General features: G+C 55.6%; 2 protein-coding genes across 8 annotated transcripts; both read right to left on the reverse strand.

Moving 5' to 3' along the window:
- Positions 1-458: 458 nt before the first annotated feature.
- Positions 459-11,603, reverse strand: CNKSR1 (connector enhancer of kinase suppressor of Ras 1). Of its 7 annotated transcripts, XM_039233367.1 has the most exons (22): positions 11,395-11,603; positions 10,874-11,054; positions 8,634-8,791; positions 8,347-8,528; positions 7,489-7,573; positions 7,031-7,072; positions 6,846-6,950; positions 5,994-6,053; positions 5,824-5,892; positions 5,420-5,521; positions 5,265-5,335; positions 5,112-5,185; positions 4,856-4,962; positions 4,748-4,778; positions 3,742-3,914; positions 2,798-2,871; positions 2,574-2,645; positions 2,045-2,118; positions 1,828-1,889; positions 1,646-1,745; positions 1,369-1,550; positions 459-1,112 (listed from the first exon to the last, which is right to left on the reverse strand). In XM_039233367.1, exons 2-22 carry the CDS (start codon positions 11,001-11,003, stop codon positions 843-845), a joined length of 2,223 nt encoding a protein of 740 aa, XP_039089298.1. In that variant the 5' UTR covers positions 11,004-11,054; positions 11,395-11,603; the 3' UTR covers positions 459-842. The 7 variants fall into 7 exon arrangements, with proteins under 7 accessions (XP_039089298.1, XP_039089324.1, XP_039089305.1 ...); XM_039233393.1 differs by lacking the exon at positions 5,420-5,521; XM_039233374.1 differs by lacking the exon at positions 5,994-6,053 and having other exon boundaries at positions 11,395-11,602.
- A 4,472-nt stretch (positions 11,604-16,075) lies between these two features.
- On the reverse strand, positions 16,076-17,035 carry ZNF593 (zinc finger protein 593). Its single transcript, XM_039230775.1, has 3 exons — positions 16,725-17,035; positions 16,467-16,529; positions 16,076-16,372 (listed from the first exon to the last, which is right to left on the reverse strand). The coding sequence occupies exons 1-3, from the start codon at positions 16,922-16,924 to the stop codon at positions 16,231-16,233; spliced, it is 405 nt and encodes a 134-aa protein (XP_039086706.1). The 5' UTR covers positions 16,925-17,035; the 3' UTR covers positions 16,076-16,230.
- Positions 17,036-17,399: the final 364 nt, after the last annotated feature.

Raw genomic sequence — 17,399 nt, forward strand, 5'->3', positions numbered from 1 at the left:
CTGGGGTCAGAGGTCAGAGGCTGATGGGAACAGGTCAGGTCTCTTGTACGGCCTGGATGGAGACACAGGGGCAGGTCCCTACTCTGGGTCCGGAGCTGGAGGTGAGACAGGGAGGAGAGAAGAGCAGGGTTTGGCCCCAAGGTCCTCTTTGGAGTAAACCTCACCCTGTACTCCTCCCTGTAGGCTACACCATCCATCGCCCCAGTTCCCAGGGCTGCCCACCCTGCCCTTCCATGCAAGATGTGTTTCTCCGTCTAGAGTGAAGTGCTGGTTTCTGTTTCTCCTTGAGCCCCTGGGAATGGGGCAGGAGAGCACCCTCTGGTCTCCAAAGGGTTGGGGAGAGATGGGCATGAGTGGATGCCCTCACCAGTCACGGATCAGTGACCCATCATCCTGGCAGACACGGGGCTCCAGGACAGATTGCTGGTTCTAATATGGAAGGCGAAGGCCCATGTGGATTCATTTTAGATAAACTGATTTTATTTTGTTGAAAGTGTCTCTTGTGTAAAATGAACACCTATACAGGGTGGCTTAGGGGAAGGAGAAGTGCAGTCTTATGCCCCCAGAGGTCAGAGGGGGAGAGAATTCTTTAGCCCAGCTTCTCAATCCTTCATTGGCAAGGGAGGATGGCACAGCTCACTTCACCCTAGCCCACTCAGCAGACAGAGGAGTGGACATGGTGGATGCTGAGGCAAAGAGGGGGCGTCTTGGGGGGATATATGGACTAGTGCTACCTTCAACCTTGAATAGATCCAGGGGATGGTCTGTCCTGGGCGTGTCAGAGGTTGGGGGTTGAGGTGGTCCTCAAGGCCAGCGGTCAGGAGCCAGGGTACTAGCCAGGGTCAGAGGTCAGGAGGTTGGAGGTTGCTCTCTGGGGCCAGGGAGCAAAGATGTGACTGTTCCTCGGGGTCAGATGGCAGGGGGTGGGAAGACTGTTCTCTGGAGTCAGAGATCAGGACTGGGGAGTGGCCTTCAGCCTGCACCATGCCGCAGGCTCCCAGGCTTTCTGAGTAGAGCTCCTGGTTCCGCTCCTTCCACCGCCGGAACTTCTCTCCAGTCAGCTCAGGGTCGTCCAGCACTTCCTCCAAGGCCTGCAGCTCCTGCATCTTTGCCTATGAGGAGAGTGGGGGCTAAGGGGTCATGATCACCCAGGGGGAAGGGCAGAGCCCAAGCCCAGAGCTAACTCTGGAGTCCAGTACTTAGAACCCAGCACCTGGCCCGGTCTAGCACTGAACCTTTAATTGGGAGTCTGGCTCTGGGAACCCAGAACTTGGCCAGTCCACAGCTGAGCCCAGAGCTCAGGGCCAGGACCCAGAGGCAAAAACCCAGAGCCCCGTCCTTCACCATGCCCAGTGCCCTCCAGCTGACCTTGAGTGTGCTCTGTAGCGCGCGCACGCGGTGCACTCGTTCATTGAGCTGGGGGTCTCGGTTGCGCCGCATAAAAGAGCTCCGCCATTGTTCGTGAGTGAGAGGCTGTGGCTGGCCCAGGAGGGACACGCCACCCTGCCTCAGCCCCCACACCATTCCTTCCAGTGCCCCTTCGTTGTTGTCTGTGGGAGGGGGGAACAGATAAGCATGTGCCCATCCCAGCCCCCACCACCCACACCCTCACCCTCCATCCCAGCTCTCAGCCCCAGCACAGCACCTGGTGGGGGGCCAAAGGAAGTCCGGGGGCCACCCTGCGCGGGGGTGGCTGCAGGCAATGTGTCTCCATGGAGTGGACTCCAAGCTTGGGCTGGGCTAGGCTGTGGCCAGGGCAGAAGGAGAAAAGGGTATCATCCTGAGCCCCGTGGCCTGCCATTTGCCTCCCACCAGTCTCCTACTCACCGAGCCTGAGCGCGACCCAGCCTCATCGTCAGGGTCTTCTGCTTCTGTCTCACTGTAGCAGTCTGGGGGGAACAGGAGCAGTTGGGGAGCCCACTCAGCCTCACAGGGTTTGGGGAGGCCAAGAAGTGGGCTAGACCATTAGACTTCCCAGCCCCCATTCCAGAAAAAAACAGAGGCTCAGCTGAGACCTGGTGAGACCCACATCTGTGACACCCACCTTCCTCTCGGGGCAGGGAGGCCCGGCCTGGAGACTGGTACTTGGAAATGCAGGTAATAAGATGGCGTACCCACCTGTGGAGGGGCAAACAGGTCTCAGGAGTTGCCGTTTACTATATGGGCTTTTCACCTATATCACCTTCTGCCTTAATCTTCAGAGTACTTCTGAGAGGTAGGAACTCTTATTTTATTATTTTTTAAAGTAAATTAAACTTTATTATTTTATTATTTTATTTTAAGCAGGCTCCATACCCAGAGTGGAGTCCAGCGTGGGGCTTGAACTCACCACCCTGAGATCAAGACCTGAGCTGCGATCAAAAGTCGGACACTTAACCAACTGAGCCACCTAGGCACCCTGGTAGGAACTTTTATTAACCTATTTTATAGATGATGAAACAGGCTTAGAGAAGTAAGTGCCTTGCCTAGACACTATCAGAGAGCTGGGATTTGAATCCAGGCTCGCAAGCACCCAAGCACTCACGTGGAAGCTGGGGGGAGGGGAGCGGGGGGAGTCAGGGGGTGGCACTCACATGCTCAGATCCTCCAGGGTATCAGCAGCAAAAATGAAGGGTTTGTACACATCATGGGTCAGCTGGAACACACTGCCAGGGGACAGAGGGGCCGCAGTCAGCCTGGCCGTGCCCACCCAGAACTGGACTGTGAATCCCAGCTACCTGCTGCCGCCCGCCCCCAATTCTCCCCACCTCTCCCCTTCTCGCCCCACCCCCCAGCTTGTCACACTCCAGGACTTAACTATTTTTTCTTCTGATCTTGTCCACTTTCCAGACTGTAGTTGGAAACATTAATGAGGCCCTCAGCCTTCTCATCCTGGGGGAGGGGAATCACAGCACGAGGGTCAGCTTGAAGGCCCAACACCCTGGAGGCCCAGTCAGGTGCTGAGGGTGGACGAGGGGAGAGGGTATGTTCCAACCACAAATCTCCTGGTGCCTAGAGCTCAGGGCAGGAATCCAGGGTGGGGGCAGGGTTATGACCAAGGGGTGCCTTTGAGCCAGGAAAGGGGAAACCGAAGATATCCAGGGCAACAGCTACAAAGACAAGACTGCCTATACATCTGCTCTGTCCTTAGACACACAGAAAGCTGCTTCATACCCCTGAGCTTTGCAAACACGGTTCTCCCTTCCTGGTTTTTTCTACTTTCCATCTGACTGATCCCCAGGCATTGGTTTCTCAGGGTGGACTGAGAAATCCACTTCTCCACTCTTCAGGCTGGACTGTCCACTGCTGCTGGGCTGTTCCCCCATCCTTGGACTTTTCCTTCATCGCGGCATGTGTCCCCTGAACTGTCCTCGAGTGTGTGTCCATCTTCCCCCCACCAGCCTGGAGGAGCAGGCACTGCTAGGCTGTCCCTGGCACCCAGCCTAGAGCTGGGTACATGGTAGGCACCAGAATGTTTATTGAATGAATAAACAGTTGAACAAATGGCCCATTGCTAGGACAGAGTAAGAGAATAGGAAGGAAAGGTGGGCAGAATAAACGTGATTCTCTCTGCATTTTCCCAGACTGCTTTGCTACACATATTTGCTCATTTCTCTCCAAAGAGGATCCTCGTTTTACCAAGAGGGCTCGGGGGTCTGTGGCCTGCCTGTGACCACACACGAAGCGGATGGTGGAATAAGGACAAGAACCACAGCTCGGACTCACTTGCTGACCTGCGCTGGGGTGGGGGGCGGCGCTCACCTGGGGCTGCTGGTACCAGTAGAGCGTGTGTCTCTTGAGCACGAACCAGCAGCGGCGCCAGCGAGGGCCCATGAAGCCACTGGGCACCTTGCGCAGCAGCAGCCAGCCGTCACAGTCCGGCTGGCCCAACTCCCGGCATGACACCCGCCGGCGACTCAGCCGTGTCGCCACGCCTGCAGCAGCACAGCACGGCCCGGGTGACTAGGGAGCAGCAAGGCATCCCAGCCCCCAAACCTGCTCCCTGCCCACCCCCCCACCAGCATTCCTAACTGATATATATTTTTTTTAATTTTTAAAAATATTTATTCAGTTTTGAGAGACAGAAAGAGACAGAGCATGAGTGGGGGAGAGGCAGAGAGAGAGGGAGACACAGAATCCAAAATGGGCTGCAGGCTCTGAGCTGCAGCACAGAGCCTGATGTGGAGCTCAAATCCATGAACCGTGAGATCATGACCTGAGCCGAAGTCAGGTGCTTAACTGACTGAGCCACCCAGCTGCCCCTCCCAGCTGCTATTTCTGAACCCAAACTCTGCGCTCAAAATATTACAAGTGTCTCCTTGAGGTAGGGCTGACTCTTCCCAATCAATTATTTTTTTTTTTAATTTGTTTTTGAGAGAGTGCAAGTGGGGGAGGGGCAGAGACAGAGGGACAGAGGATCTGAGGTGAGCTCTGCGCTGACAGCAGTGAGCCTTATGTGGAGCCTGAACTCACGAACCGCAAAATCATGGCCTGAGCCGAAGTCAGACACTCAACCGCTGAGCCACCCAGGCGCCCCTGACTCTGCCCCTTTTAGAGACGAGGAAATGGAAGATCAGAGGATGAGCCATTGGCCCAAAGTCACAGAGCAGGTATGAGGTTCAGGCTGGATACACGGGTATGTCTGACCCCAGAAAGAGCTGTTCATGAGAGGCTGTGTGGGAAATGGGAGGGTGGCCTTGCCATGCACTGTAAACCCTTCTAAGAGCTCAGATCGGGGGCCTCCCACCCAGTCAGGTACACCTTTTACCTTTTGATTTCTTCTGACCCAGGACAGGACTCTGAAAAGACCACCAGGGGTTAGAGAAGAGTCTGGAGCCCAAGCCACACACCCCTCCTTGCCGGGCCCTCACCTTACCTTGTCAGGGTGTTCTGGGGGTTCCCGAGTCATTGCTACCCCTGCTGGGAGTGTGGCTGAGGGTGCAGGGAAAGTGGGTAAGGATTCAGGGTCAAGGGAGGTAGAGTCTGTCAGGGAGGGAGGACAGAGAGGAGCATCCATGAGCAGAGCCCCAAGCTGGGCAGCAGGGTGAGGGTGTTGGGGTCTGGGGATCGGAGCCAGGCCCCCCGCATGCCTTGCCTGGGGCATCCACCACCTGGCGGGAGTTTGAGACTACCTGTCCAGGCAGGGCTGGGTCCAGGACTTGGGTTTGCAGTCAGGTCGAAGGCAAAGATGTCTTTGGATGGGGCCCTGGGGAGAGCAAGGGGAGATGAGATGAGTGAGCCCGTGGCTCCCCTCCCAAGAATGCGCCTGCCGAGGAGCCCATTACCTGGGAGACTGTGGGGTGAGAGCCAGCGAGGGGATCGGCAGCTGCGGGGAGCCCAGGGCCTGAGGAGGGGTCTGGGGAACAAGCAGAACTGGTGACAGAGCTGACGATGATGGGGGTCTGAAAGCAGTCTGTGGGCGGGGCTGAGGGACAGGTACCTGTGGAGGGGTCTTCGGTACCGGGACCTTCTTCAGCACTAAGCTGACCCCGGCTGGCTCTCGAAGCAGCTCCCGCACTACATTCTTATGGGGCCAGCCCACCTGGGGGACAGGGCAGGGGGCAGGGCAGGGACCCTGGGCTGATGGAGCTGGTGGCCAGGGGGCTCTGGGGTAAGCCAACAGCACTCGCCCTTGGCCTCCTGCCACTCCTCCCCCAGGAGGCCTCCATCAGCCCCTCCGCCTTGGGTCTGCCAAGGCCACTCTGACCTGTGGGAGCTGGCTCACTTCACGGAAGGCAGCTCCCACAACCCCGGTCTCCCCAAGGGACCCTCCCCACCCACCAGCCCTGGGCTCTGCTCAGTAGCCCCTCCAACTCCCGCCATGTCCCTCACCGCCTCACTCACCACCACCTGCTCGTTGACCTGGACAATCTCGTCTCCAGGCAGGATCTGCAGCCGGGAGTCAGCAGGGACCTGGTATGGGGGGTGGGGCTCATAGGCTGTGCCTTCCGCGGGCCTGAAGCGGGCTCAGCTGGAGGGTAAGAGGGCAGCTGGGAAGAGCGTGGGATTCTCACCTGGGTGCCCACCCGGGACACGAAGTGCAGGCCGTTACTGGTGGTGTGGATCTCCAGACCCTGCCGAAGCAGAGGCTGCAGTCACTCAGGGTGTGGGGGCACTGGGATTCTTGGGCGGGGGGGCTCTGGGGAGAGAGCTGGCCCCAGGCTGGCACTGCCCACCTCGCTGTGTCACTTTGGGCCCCTGCCTCCTCCTCGTCCAGTAAGGGCCAGAGGGAAGCTGGTCTCCTGACTAATGGCAGGACTAATAGCCCTCCTGGAGTGACACGCAGGGACGGGGCAGGGACAGGGCACGGCTGGCACCTCTGCTTTTCCCAACTAGTCAAAGATTAAAGCAGCAAAGTCCACGTCCTTTCCCCAGTCCCCTAACCTGCCAGGTCTGCGTCCAGGGCTGGAACGTGTCACCAGCTAACCAGCTAGAGCCCCTCAGGACTGGAGAGAGCACTGAATGACAATGTGTCCCCAGGAAAGCTCTCTGGGCCCTTTTTTTTTTTTTTTTAATGTTTTAATGTTTTATGTATTTCTGAGAGAGAGAGAGAGAGAGAGAGAGAGAGAGAGGCAGCGTGAGCAGGGGAGGGTCAGAGAGAGAGGGAGACACAGAATCCGAAGCAGGCTCCAGGCTCAGAGCTGTCAGCACAGAGCCCGACGCGGGGCTTGAACCCACGAACCGTGAGATCATGACCTGAGCTGAAGTCGGACGCTTAACTGGCTGAGCCACCCAGGTGCCCCATCTCTGGGCCCTTTTAACAGTTGCACGGAGAAAGCCTTCCAGCCACAGCCGTACAGGGTTCTGTGGGGTGCTAGAACCAAGCCTGAGGGCCCAGACGAGGCCGCCGAGGGGTCGGAGCTCACCAAAGAATCGTCCAGCGGCACCCGCTCCAGCACGGCCGTCTGCTCCAGAAGCTCCTGGGGGCTGCAGCTCAGGATGGCGCGGCAGATCCCCACCATGTGGCTGCACTGGGGGACGGGGAGCAGGGTGTCCAGCCTGAGCTCCCATCCTGATGCCACCCCTCCTTCCCGCTCAACCGCACACTCACGATGCTCAGGACTTTGCTCTCCTTCTCAGCCGCTGGACTGTCCTGGAAGCAGAGAGGGCAGCCTTCTCTGAGCAGGGGGCACCGCGTTCTCAGAGGGCAGGATGGGCCTCCCCGCAGTCCCTCCCTGCCTGCCCATGTGCTGGCCTCCTCCCAGAACCACAGGGCCTTAGAGCTTTGGCTCCAAGGTCTCGTCCCCCGATGCCAAGCCCCAGAAGCCACCACACACACCCTCCCCCACTCCACCCTCCCCTGAGAGGCAAACTTGCTGAGCTGCCCCTGCCAGCTAGGAGACCCCAGGCCCCCAGAGCCCCCTACCCAGGGGCTAGGCCTCCCTTCTTCCTGCCTCTGCCTTTTCCCAACCCCCACAGCCGAGCTGGTGCTGATTCACAGGTTATAAAAAGCTCTAGCCTGACTTGGTCCCTACAGGCTGGGCCAAGCCTGGCCCCTGGTTCTTCTACCTCCTGCAAGGCCTGGCCCAGCTCCGCGCACAACTCCCCAATCTTCTGGCAGGCCGAGAAGTCGTTTAAGTGGGAGAAGAGGTACCTGACGGGGGAAGTATGGAGCGGCGGTTAGGAGGCTGTGCTGACCGGTCAAGTCATGGAAACACTCAGAGCCAACTATTCAGTTGGGGATAATACCTGCTCTGACGGGTTTTGACTGGGGTGAAGGAGATGACATGCTCTACTAAAGAGCTTAGCACAGAACTTATTTGCCAAGTGCCTAATACATGCCAGGCCCTGTTCTAGGCACACCATTACATCAATAATGATATAACTTCAGGGGTCCCCTGGGTGGCTCAGTCAGTTAAGCATCTGTCTTTGGCTAGGGTCATGATCTCACGGTTTGTGAGTTCGAGTCCCCTGGTGGGCTCTGTGCTCACAGCTCAGAGCCTGGAGCCTGCTTCGGATTCTGTGTCTCCCCTCTCTCTGCTCCTCCCCCGCTTGCACTCTGTCTTTCTCTCAAAAATAAACAAACGTTAAAAAAAAAAGATGATATAACTTCAGCTGCGGTGAAGTGTCCGGAGCTCTGAGAACATACAACAGGGAAGGCTTCCCAGAGGAGGTGACATTTGAACTGAGACCTGTGGGACAAGCAGCAGCCACTTCTGTGGAGAAGCCCTCTATGCAGTGTTATGACTGGGTGGGAACCCAGGCGTCCCGGCGCCCCTGCACTGACCAAATAACCTCTTGCCCTGCTCCACGATATCTGATCAACAGCCAAGCTCTGTTCTTCTCTCCCAGGCCCTGGAGGGAGCCAGGGAGAAGGGTCCCCTCACCAGTCAGCCCAACCAGGGTCCTGGGAGGAGCCCGAGGTACCTGTTGAGCCAGAAGAGGAGGGCACGGGCCTCATGTACCAGTTCCACAGCGGCACTGAGGACATCAGCAGGGGGCTCGGCACAGCCTTCCAGGTGGTCCTGGACTAAGCTCTGGAAGGCCTGCGTCCCCTCCAGCAGCCCCTCCGTCAGGCTCTGCAGGTTCTCTGTCTGTAGCCCAGAGCTCTGCACCAGAGCAAAGGGAGATTATCTCCTGGCAGCGGCCAGCCCCCCGTCAGCAGCCCCCCAGGTGGCTGGAAGCTGCAGCCAGTGTGGCCACCACTCACTCACCAGGGCCCGGAGCTGTTCCACCCCCTCCAGGATGAGCTCCTGGTGGCCCAGAGGCCACACGGTCAGAGCCTCAAGGCTTTGGGGACAGAGCTGGAGCAGGTACTTGCCAGGCAGCTCCCAGTCCTCAAAGCAATAGTCCTGCAGGGAGTCATCGAGGCCTGGAGGGAAAACCGGGCCGGCATGGAGGGAGCTGGGAGTGCGGTGGCCTTTCAGGCCGCCTTTTCACTCCCACAGAGCCCTTTTCCCTCCTGTCTGTTCCTAGCGTCAATCCGGGGACCCCGGCTGTGTTCTGCCCATTTCACAGAGGGAAACTCTGAGTTTCCCCAGAGTTTCCCTCAGCTCCTGAGTTGAGGAGAAGAGTACAGGATAGTGGCTCTCAAAGGGTCTCCAGAGCACCAGCAGTGACAGCCTCACCAGAGAACTTGTTAGAAATACACAACTTCTCGGGGCGCCCGGGTGGCTCAGTCGGTTAAGCGTCCGACTTCTGGTGCTGGCAAAGGTCAGGATCTCGCAGTTTGGGGAATTCAAGCCCCGCATCGGCTCAGCGCTGGCAGCGCGCAGAGCCTACTTGGGATCTTCTGTCTGTCCCTTCCCCACTGGCACTGTCCCTGTTTCTCTCAAAATAAATACACTTAGGGGCGCCTGGGTGGCTTAGTCGGTTAAGCGTCCGACTTTCGCTTAGGTCATGATCTCACGGTTCGTGGGTTTGAGCCCCGCGTCGGACTCTGTGCTGACTGCCAGCTCAGAGCCTGGAGCCTATTTCAGAGTCTGCATCTCCCTCTCTCTGACCCTCCCCTGCTCACACTATCTCTCTCTCTCTCTCTCTCTCCTAGAAATAAATAAAAATATTAAAAATAAATAAATAAACTTAAAAATATATATATACAAATTCTCAGCCCCACCCCCTGAATCAGAACTCCGAGTAGGGCCAAGCAGGTTGCATTTTAACCAATCTTCCAGGTGCTGGCTGAAGTCTGAGAACCACGGATAAGAGGACGGGACCCTGGAGTTAGGGAGACCAGAGTGCTGGCACTTGAGCAAGTAACTTAACTGCTCTATGCCTCAGTTTCCTTACCTGTGAAATGGCAATAATAAAAGCACCTACCTTCTAATCCTGTGGGTGTTAAGTGACATGATATATGTCAAACGCTTGGCTTATTCCCGGGTTCATGGTAGACAGTAAGAGCCACCAGAGTATTGTCAGCAGACTCTTTGGCCGGGTCTACAAGGTCCTGTAGGATCCGGGCAGTAAGTCCCTGTAGTGTTAACTCCTGGAATGCTCTTTTGCCTCAGGGTCCTCGCACATCTTATTTCTTCTGTCCAGACTGTTCTAGCTCCTTCACTCCCTTTTTTAACCTAACTCCCTCCAGGAAGCCTTCCATGACTTCTCAGGGTAAGTGGGAGGGCTCTCCTGCTCCCTCTGCCCCCGCTAACACTTGCACTTGAGCATCGACTTCTCCCACTTGATCACACCCCCCTCAGGCTCTGTCTGGGCCATAAATAACTGTTCACCTCTAACTCTAGCCCATGTCTGGCACAAGGCAGACAAGACAGACCTAAAATAGGGAAAATATCTATTGAAAGCTTATTATGTGCTAAGCAAAATGTTAAAGGCTTTACATATATTAACACAACTGGTTCTCACTGAATGTAGGAGTTAAAGACTATTGTTATCCCCATTTTATAAGTGGGAAAACTGATAAAAATAGAGATTAAGTAGCTTGCCCACTCTTTGAAGGAATTCCTTCCATTCCGAGTCAGACTCCATCACTGGGGAATGTGAGTGTCACTGATAGCTCTCCTTCATTCCCTTGTGTGACATTGAGAACACTGGACTAAGAGTTCATAGACCTGTTACTCCATGGCTACAGCCCTCTCGGCTGTTTTGACACATATAGTGACCCTGTTGTGTTGCCCTCCTCCCAAAAGACTCCTAAATTGAACCCCACGTGCTAGACACCTGCCATGAACGTCTCATTTTGTCTACTTCATGAGATCATTGTTGACTTTCTCATCTGACGGACAGAGAAACTGAGACCTGTGGTCATAGAGATGGTGAGTGGAGGGGCGCGGCCTGGAACCCAGCCTGGGAGTCTGACTCCAGCCCTGAATCCCCACTTTTCAGGGGCTGGTGGCCCGGAGCCTGCCAGCAGTGTACTCTGCTCCCATCAGGAGCAGGAATGTCCGGCCTCCCCTCCCCTCTCCCAACTGCATTCCGGCCTGTTCCGGGGCTCACTGACTCTGGCATCTCCTCCCTGGAGGCTCCCAGGCTGGGGTTGTGCCAAACCCCTTCGGTCGGCCTGGGGCTTCTGCTTCTCCCACTGGGAGCGTCAAGGTGGGGAGAAGGGAAAAGACAGGAGGGCCGGCCATATTCCAAAGCCCAAGCAAGTCACTTCCTGGCTCAGCGCTCAGTTTCCGCTTCCGAAAAATGGGTTTAACAACAGCCCACTGAGCCCTGGGGTGGAGGGAAGATGAAGGAGACTGAGTGGGCGTGGGCCGCCCCCCTCTTTCCATTACACGACCACCGCCTCCCCCACCGCCACAGCCCCTTGCGATGCTGGGGCGATGGGTGACCCCTTGTGAGTTCTCGGGATCCCCGGGGTCATGTCGCCTATCCTGCCTACCACAGTACCGGGTGGGGACAAGGCAGACGCTCTATAAATTACTGGTTGACTAACCGACAGACCTGAAATGTCCTTTTCTCCTTTCCTCTCCCCGTCCCCGTGCCCCCCAAGCCCAGCTCTACCCAGGCCCCACCCACCTCTCAGCCAAGCTGCCACCTTCGCGGGGGTCCAGGTCGCTACTGGCTCCATGGCCGAGACCGGCCCGCTGGGATCCGCTCCCGACCGGTCCCGCCCGCGCAGGAATTTCCGCTCCGGGAGTCTGAGTCCGGCCAGGGGAGAAGCGGGGGCCGGGGCTGGGCTCTGGGCGGAGCCACCAGCATACCTGGGCCCACGTGGACGGCCAGGTGAGGCGCCGCCACCGCCATTGGCCCCTCGCCTGTCCGCCTCCTGCCCCGCCCTTCAGGCGTCCTTAGGCAGCGGGACCGCCTGACCCGGAGGCGGTGCTACTGGGGAGTGACTCAGGCGACTTTTGAGCGCGCCTGGGATCCCGCCCCAACCTGGACTGAACTTTAGGCTCCTCAAGAGCAAAACAAAACAAAACACAAAACAAAACTGCATAAAGGTGAGCAGTGAGCTCTGCAGCAAAGTACAGAAGTTCAACAGCCAGAGCTCTGGCTGCAAATGCCAGCTGTGCGGCTTGTTAGCTAGGTCTTCCCCCCCCATAGGGCGGTTTCTCTGTTAAATGGGCTGCTGTGCAGAGTACCCGCGTTAACAGCTCTAAAATTTTTAGAACAGGGATTTTAAAACACCCTCCCCCTCTCCTTTCTGCACACAGACGCTTTTGGCCATGGGCCCTTTCTCAGGATAATGCTTTTTGGAAGCAGTAAAAAAATGCTGAAGATTACAAGGAAGAGAATTATAACCAAAATATACTTAAAGACACAAATTTATGATTGGGGCGCCTGGCTGGCTCAGTTGGTAAAGCAAGCAACTCTTGATCTCCGAGTTGTGAGTTCAAGCCCCATGTTGGGTATAGAGATTACCTGAAAAACTAAAATCTTAAAAAAAAAAAAAACCAAAACCCCAGCCCCACATTTATGATATAGTAATGGGTTTATTAGCATAAAATAACAAGACTAGAAGTTAAAGTTAAATTTTCCTTTTCTTTCATGCTTATTTTTATTTTTGAGAGAGTGAGAGAGGAAGGAAGGGGCAGAGAGAAAGGGGGACAAAGGATCCCAAACAGGCTCTGTGTGGACCGCAGCAAGCCTGATGTGTGGCTTGAACTCACGAACCATGAGTTCATGACCTGAGTTGAAGTCTCTGAGCCACCCAGGTGCCCCTAAAATTTCCTTTTCTAACGATATCAGCTAAACTGTGGGGTGGTCTTTGACTCACCTTTTTACACATATTTATCAGTTAACCACTAAATATAGGGAATCAGGAGAGTAATCAAGAAGCCTGGGTTACTGGTGTGAGAACAAGTGGATTTACCATTTGGTCACTAACCTTCTACAGGGCTGAGAGGTGCCCAATCAATGGCAGCTATGTTGCAGGCCTGTCTAAAGAGTGTGACTTAGTGGTGGGTTAATAATTATCACGATTTTGAAATAGCTTTGACATGTATAACGTTGAGATATTTGCAATAACTACAATTTGACATAAAAATATCTGTGATTTCAATTGGTGACAAGGCCATAGATACTGCTAATACTTCAATCCATACAGAAGGAAATGGTAAATTTTGGTTACAGTTTAGTGGAAATATATCATTTTTTCCCATCCAAGTTTATGGGTCCTCTGAATTCTGAATCCCAGTTAAGAGCTTTTCTCTTAAAACAATGATCGGCAACATACTATTGGTAGCTCTCACCTACCATCACCACCATCACCCCAGGCCAGGAGACTTCCAGGACTTTGGAATCAGACAGAATCAGTTCCATTTGCTGTGTGACTGAGCCCATTCTCAACACCTCTCTGAACTGTTTCTTCCTGTCTAAAACAGAGACACTTACACCTTAGGGCTGTGACGATTTCCTTGAAGTATTTACTCTGTCAAATGGGATAGATCTGAGTTATTATGGCTTTAATCCTATGGAGAGGGGCCTAGGAAGCCTTTCCAGGCTGACTTCCCCTCTGACTGTGTTACTTTGGAATCCCTACCAGTGTCCCAATACCGAGCCTTCAAAGCCTGAGATGATCTTGCCCAAAAATCCAAATTCTGCACTTGGCCTATGGATGGCCCATATAATGTGTGTTTTGGACGCCTTCATTTAATAATTTTGCATACAAATTGAGTTCTCTAGAACTTGGCCAGAGCCCCTGACCCCTTCCTACCATTACATGTAGCACCAAACAAGAATGCAGACTGTTATCTGTCATGTTTCAAGGTCCCCGCGGGTTCCTGCAGGCCTTGCTTCCTGGCTGGTGAAGGAGCAGGCTCCAATGTGTGACAGAGCCCTCCCCTCTCTGGCTTTGTCCTTTGCTTCACGCATCTTGACACCCTGCGCTGCATGTGACCTTCCATCACTCCTCCGTTTTTGCCTCTTCCTTCAACAGCCTCCTGCGGCGCTCTGAGGAAGCTCAGGAAACACACACCTGTCTGCATCACCCTGATTTCATCAAACACCTACCCTGAGCCAGCCTGAACAGGGCAGGAGCAGATAGGAACTCACCACTTGCACTCACGCGCACCTCAAAAGGATTGGGGGTCTGACACCCACAATGTTGCCTTTATTTAAAAAAAAAAAAAAAACCACTTTATTTATTTAAGTATCTCTATACCCAATGTGGGACTTGAGCTCACAATCCCAAGGTCAAGAGTCACATGCTCTTCCGACCGAGGCAGCCAGGCGCGTCCCACATAACCCTGCCTTTATTTTCTGCCCCCAGCACCTGGAGGCTAGGCAGTTAAGGGCAGAGTAAATGGTACCTTCTATTTTTTTTTTTTTAATGTTTTATTTATTTCTAGGAGAGAGAGAGAGAGAGACAGCGTGAGCAGGGGAGGCTCAGAGAGAGAGGGAGTCACAGACTGAAACAGGCTCCAGGCTCTGAGCTGGCAGGCAGCACAGAGCCCGACGCGGGGCCTGAACCCACGAACAGCGAAATCATGACCTAAGCGAAAGTCGGACGCTTAACCGACTAAGCCACCCAGGCGCCCCATGTACCTTCTATTTTAAAGGTAGTTTCATGAGTTTATTAAAGTTACTACCGCATCTTTGTTGTAAAATATTCAAAGGTTAGCAGTAGGTCATTATATCTCTATTCTAGGCCCAAGTGGGGACCACTGTAAAGTTTCCATTCTCTGCATGTGCAAATACTCTGCATACTATTCTGAAAATGCGTTGCGGTCGTGGTAGTTTTCATTTTAGGAGATAACCAATATACCCAATGAAATAATACATGTTAAGTGCTTATAATACTGCCTGGCACAGTCAGCTATTTTTTAACATGCCATGGACAGCTAGCTCTCTTAATCAGTATATGCTAATCTCCTTTTATTATTGTCCCCAAGCCAAGAATAGGAAAGTCCCTGCAGGAACTTCATCTTGTAGAAAGACGCGATATGTCCCCTTTCCCAAGGTAAGGGACGCTGATGTAACAGAAGCCAAGGGAAAGGTTTACCAATGTTTCGGGGGACAGGGGAGGGCTAACAAGGCATCCTGACTCTCCTTTGCCGAGGACTGACTGGTGATAATCACCTGGGGGGTAGGGACAGGGCCAGGACCAGGGCTGGGGGGACCCTCCCAGTACCTGGTCCAGGTCGAAGACTCCTGAGCACTGCCAGGCAAAGCCTCTCCGGCCCTGTCCAGCTTGGCTTCCCTGGAGAGTGGGGGAGGTGCCGCTCAGGCCTGATGCTGATCTCTCTTGACAGCTGCTCCTGAGGCTGGCAGGATGGGCAGACGGGGGAAGGGACCAGATTTAAAGGTTCAGCTGCCCCGCCCCCTGCCAGACCTGGGAGGGCAGATGCTGGTGAGCATCCTCTGAGGTATGGCTCCCAAAGATACGAGAGGTCAGAAACCTCCGTGCCCTGATTTCCACTCCTTAGTCTTAGGAACACCACTAATCCTCATTCCTGCTTCCACCGCACAGGCCGCCAAGGAGACTAGCGGCACCCACCATGAGATTTCGACGCCTGACCCCTGGCTACTTTCGGGTGCTACAGGTAAGTACCGCTAACCTATGGCGTCTGGCATGGAGCCCCTCCCTCCCCTACCATAGCTGGGCTAACACCCCCAGCATCCAGGCGGTCACGTTTCCTGCCGCCTGAGCGGCCAGGGCCCAGATGGCCAGTGAAGCGAGAGAGATTGGGGTGGAATCTCCCTGGGGCAGCAGTGGCATCCATATCTCCTTCACCCAGCCTGTACCCTCTCAGCTCGTTCCCACTATCCGCCTTCCCAGAAGTCTCAACTGACCCTCTGTGTACCTCCAGATGCAGATAGCTGGGGAGCTGAAAGCAGAGCCCCGGAGTCCACTGGCTGGGGTTGTGGCTACGCTGCTGGCTGTCCTCGGACTGGGTGGCTCCTGCTATGCTGTCTGGAAGATGGTGGGGCAGCGGCGGCCGCCACAGGCCTGATGATAAAAGTAGGCAGCCTCTCCGCTGGGTCAGTGGGGGGCGGCAATCTCAGGAGCCCACTTTTTTTTTTTGAGGGTCAGTCCCTGATCGATCTTCCCTCTCCCCTTCGTGGACCTGGGCTCTGTCTGGGGGCTCCAGCTCAGATGCCAGGAGCCCTGAGGGAAAGCAAGGCTGTAGGTTCCAAAGCCGGAGCAAGTTGGGAACTGACACCCTAGGCCCTGTAAACAAGAGTAACAGAGAAACCCCTACAGGGCAGGAGTTTGGAGGAGTGGCCAGGAGGTTAGAGAGTCAGAGACAAGACCTCTTAATCCAGTTCCTTTATTGGGGGTGGGGGCAACCAGAAGAGGCCATCCACTCCCCAAACCCAGGACCAAAATAGGTTGGCACAGACTCTCCTAGCCTAGCCCCTGCATCACTGTCCATGGGCAGCTCCCCTGCCCTGCATCCTCAGGCCATGTCAGGAAGACGTGTCCATCTCAGGGACCTCAGTGGATACTCCCGTGGGCACTGCCAGCCGCTGGGGGGGCACATAAGAACCCATACCCGCTGCCCTTTCGGCCTCCTCCTGACTGTAGGGTTCCACGCTCAGCTGCTTTAGCCTGGGAGAAAGAAGAGTGAGAGTTGGGAGCTGACCAGATGCAAGCCCTGTCTGCCCAGCATCCGTCCATCAATCCTCTCCTTATTCCTTCATACCTTTTCTTGTGGTCTTTGGATCGGAAGTGGGTCTTCAGGGTGGCGGAATCGATGAAGTACCTCCTGCAGGAATGGGAAGTGGGTAAGGAGGAGAGTGAGGTGATGCATCTCAGGTATGCCCATCTCACTGACGCGAGGCTCGGAGCCTGAAGTGATGGGAAGCCAGCAGACCCCGTGCGTCCTGGGGCCCGAACCTCACGCCCCCGCCCCATCCCGTGTACCCTTCTCCTCCCCAGGCCCAGCCCGGCCAGGACTCACGCGCAGGCCAGACAGCGATGCAGGCCGCCCCCTGGCAGGTCGGGGTCGGGCTCAGAACCCAGGCCCGGCCGAGACCGTGCGGGAACCTGGGACCGCAGCTCGCGGTGAATCTCGTCCAGGTCCGGCCGCCGCCGCTTCGCCTTCATCTCGCGGGCCAGGGAGTGGGCTCGGTGAGCACCGGTCCGACGCGAGCGACCCATGGCCGGTGACTGCGGGGCCGGGGGGCCCAGAGCCGGGTCGCCCAGAGTCGGGTCAGGCGCACACGTGTGGCCGCTTCCGGATTGCTGGATGACGTCAAGGACGCCCGGGGGCGGAGCAGGTTCGTCCAGACTGACTCAGATGACGTCACTCGCGCAGGCCGCTCCTTGAGCGCCCCCAGGCGGCGGCCGACGTCAGAGGCGGAACGCCGGGCGGGGCCTAAAGCCGCGGGTTCCGCCCAAGGCGATACCTTGGCCCGAGGGCGGCTGGGTGGTGCGTGCCCCCAGGGGGTTCCGCACCCTGACCTCCAGTTCCGTCTGGCCCCACCAGTCTCTACCTTATCCCCTGGCACTATCACCCCCTGTTTGTTCCCAGATCTTAGACTTCACGGTCAGCGGGGGAGGAGAAATGCTTCGAGCATCTCTGGGAGGCACTGAAAAATGTCTGTGATGTGAATAAATGAATTAATAAATGAGA

This window comes from Hyaena hyaena, unplaced genomic scaffold (assembly GCF_003009895.1).
Source record: "Hyaena hyaena isolate Hyena2069 unplaced genomic scaffold, ASM300989v1 scaffold_3, whole genome shotgun sequence".
In the NCBI taxonomy this organism is placed as follows: Eukaryota; Metazoa; Chordata; class Mammalia; order Carnivora; family Hyaenidae; genus Hyaena; species Hyaena hyaena.

What these genes read in the sequence shown, in the direction of transcription:
- CNKSR1 (XM_039233367.1), bottom strand. Translation starts at nt 11,003, where the DNA reads ATGGCCGGCCCTCCTGTCTTTTCCCTTCTCCCCACCTTGACGCTCCCA. An exon ending in TGGGCCAGGCCTTGCAGGAG is followed by an intron (nt 7,073 to 7,488) that starts GTAGAAGAACCA and finishes CTCTGCTTCCAG; the next exon opens with GACAGTCCAGCGGCTGAGAA. An exon ending in CTCCCTGCCCCGAGAGGAAG is followed by an intron (nt 1,890 to 2,044) that starts GTGGGTGTCACA and finishes TGTTCCCCCCAG; the next exon opens with ACTGCTACAGTGAGACAGAA.
- ZNF593 (XM_039230775.1), bottom strand. Translation starts at nt 16,924, where the DNA reads ATGGGTCGCTCGCGTCGGACCGGTGCTCACCGAGCCCACTCCCTGGCC. An exon ending in CATCGCTGTCTGGCCTGCGC is followed by an intron (nt 16,530 to 16,724) that starts GTGAGTCCTGGC and finishes CCATTCCTGCAG; the next exon opens with GAGGTACTTCATCGATTCCG. An exon ending in TCCAAAGACCACAAGAAAAG is followed by an intron (nt 16,373 to 16,466) that starts GTATGAAGGAAT and finishes TCTTTCTCCCAG; the next exon opens with GCTAAAGCAGCTGAGCGTGG.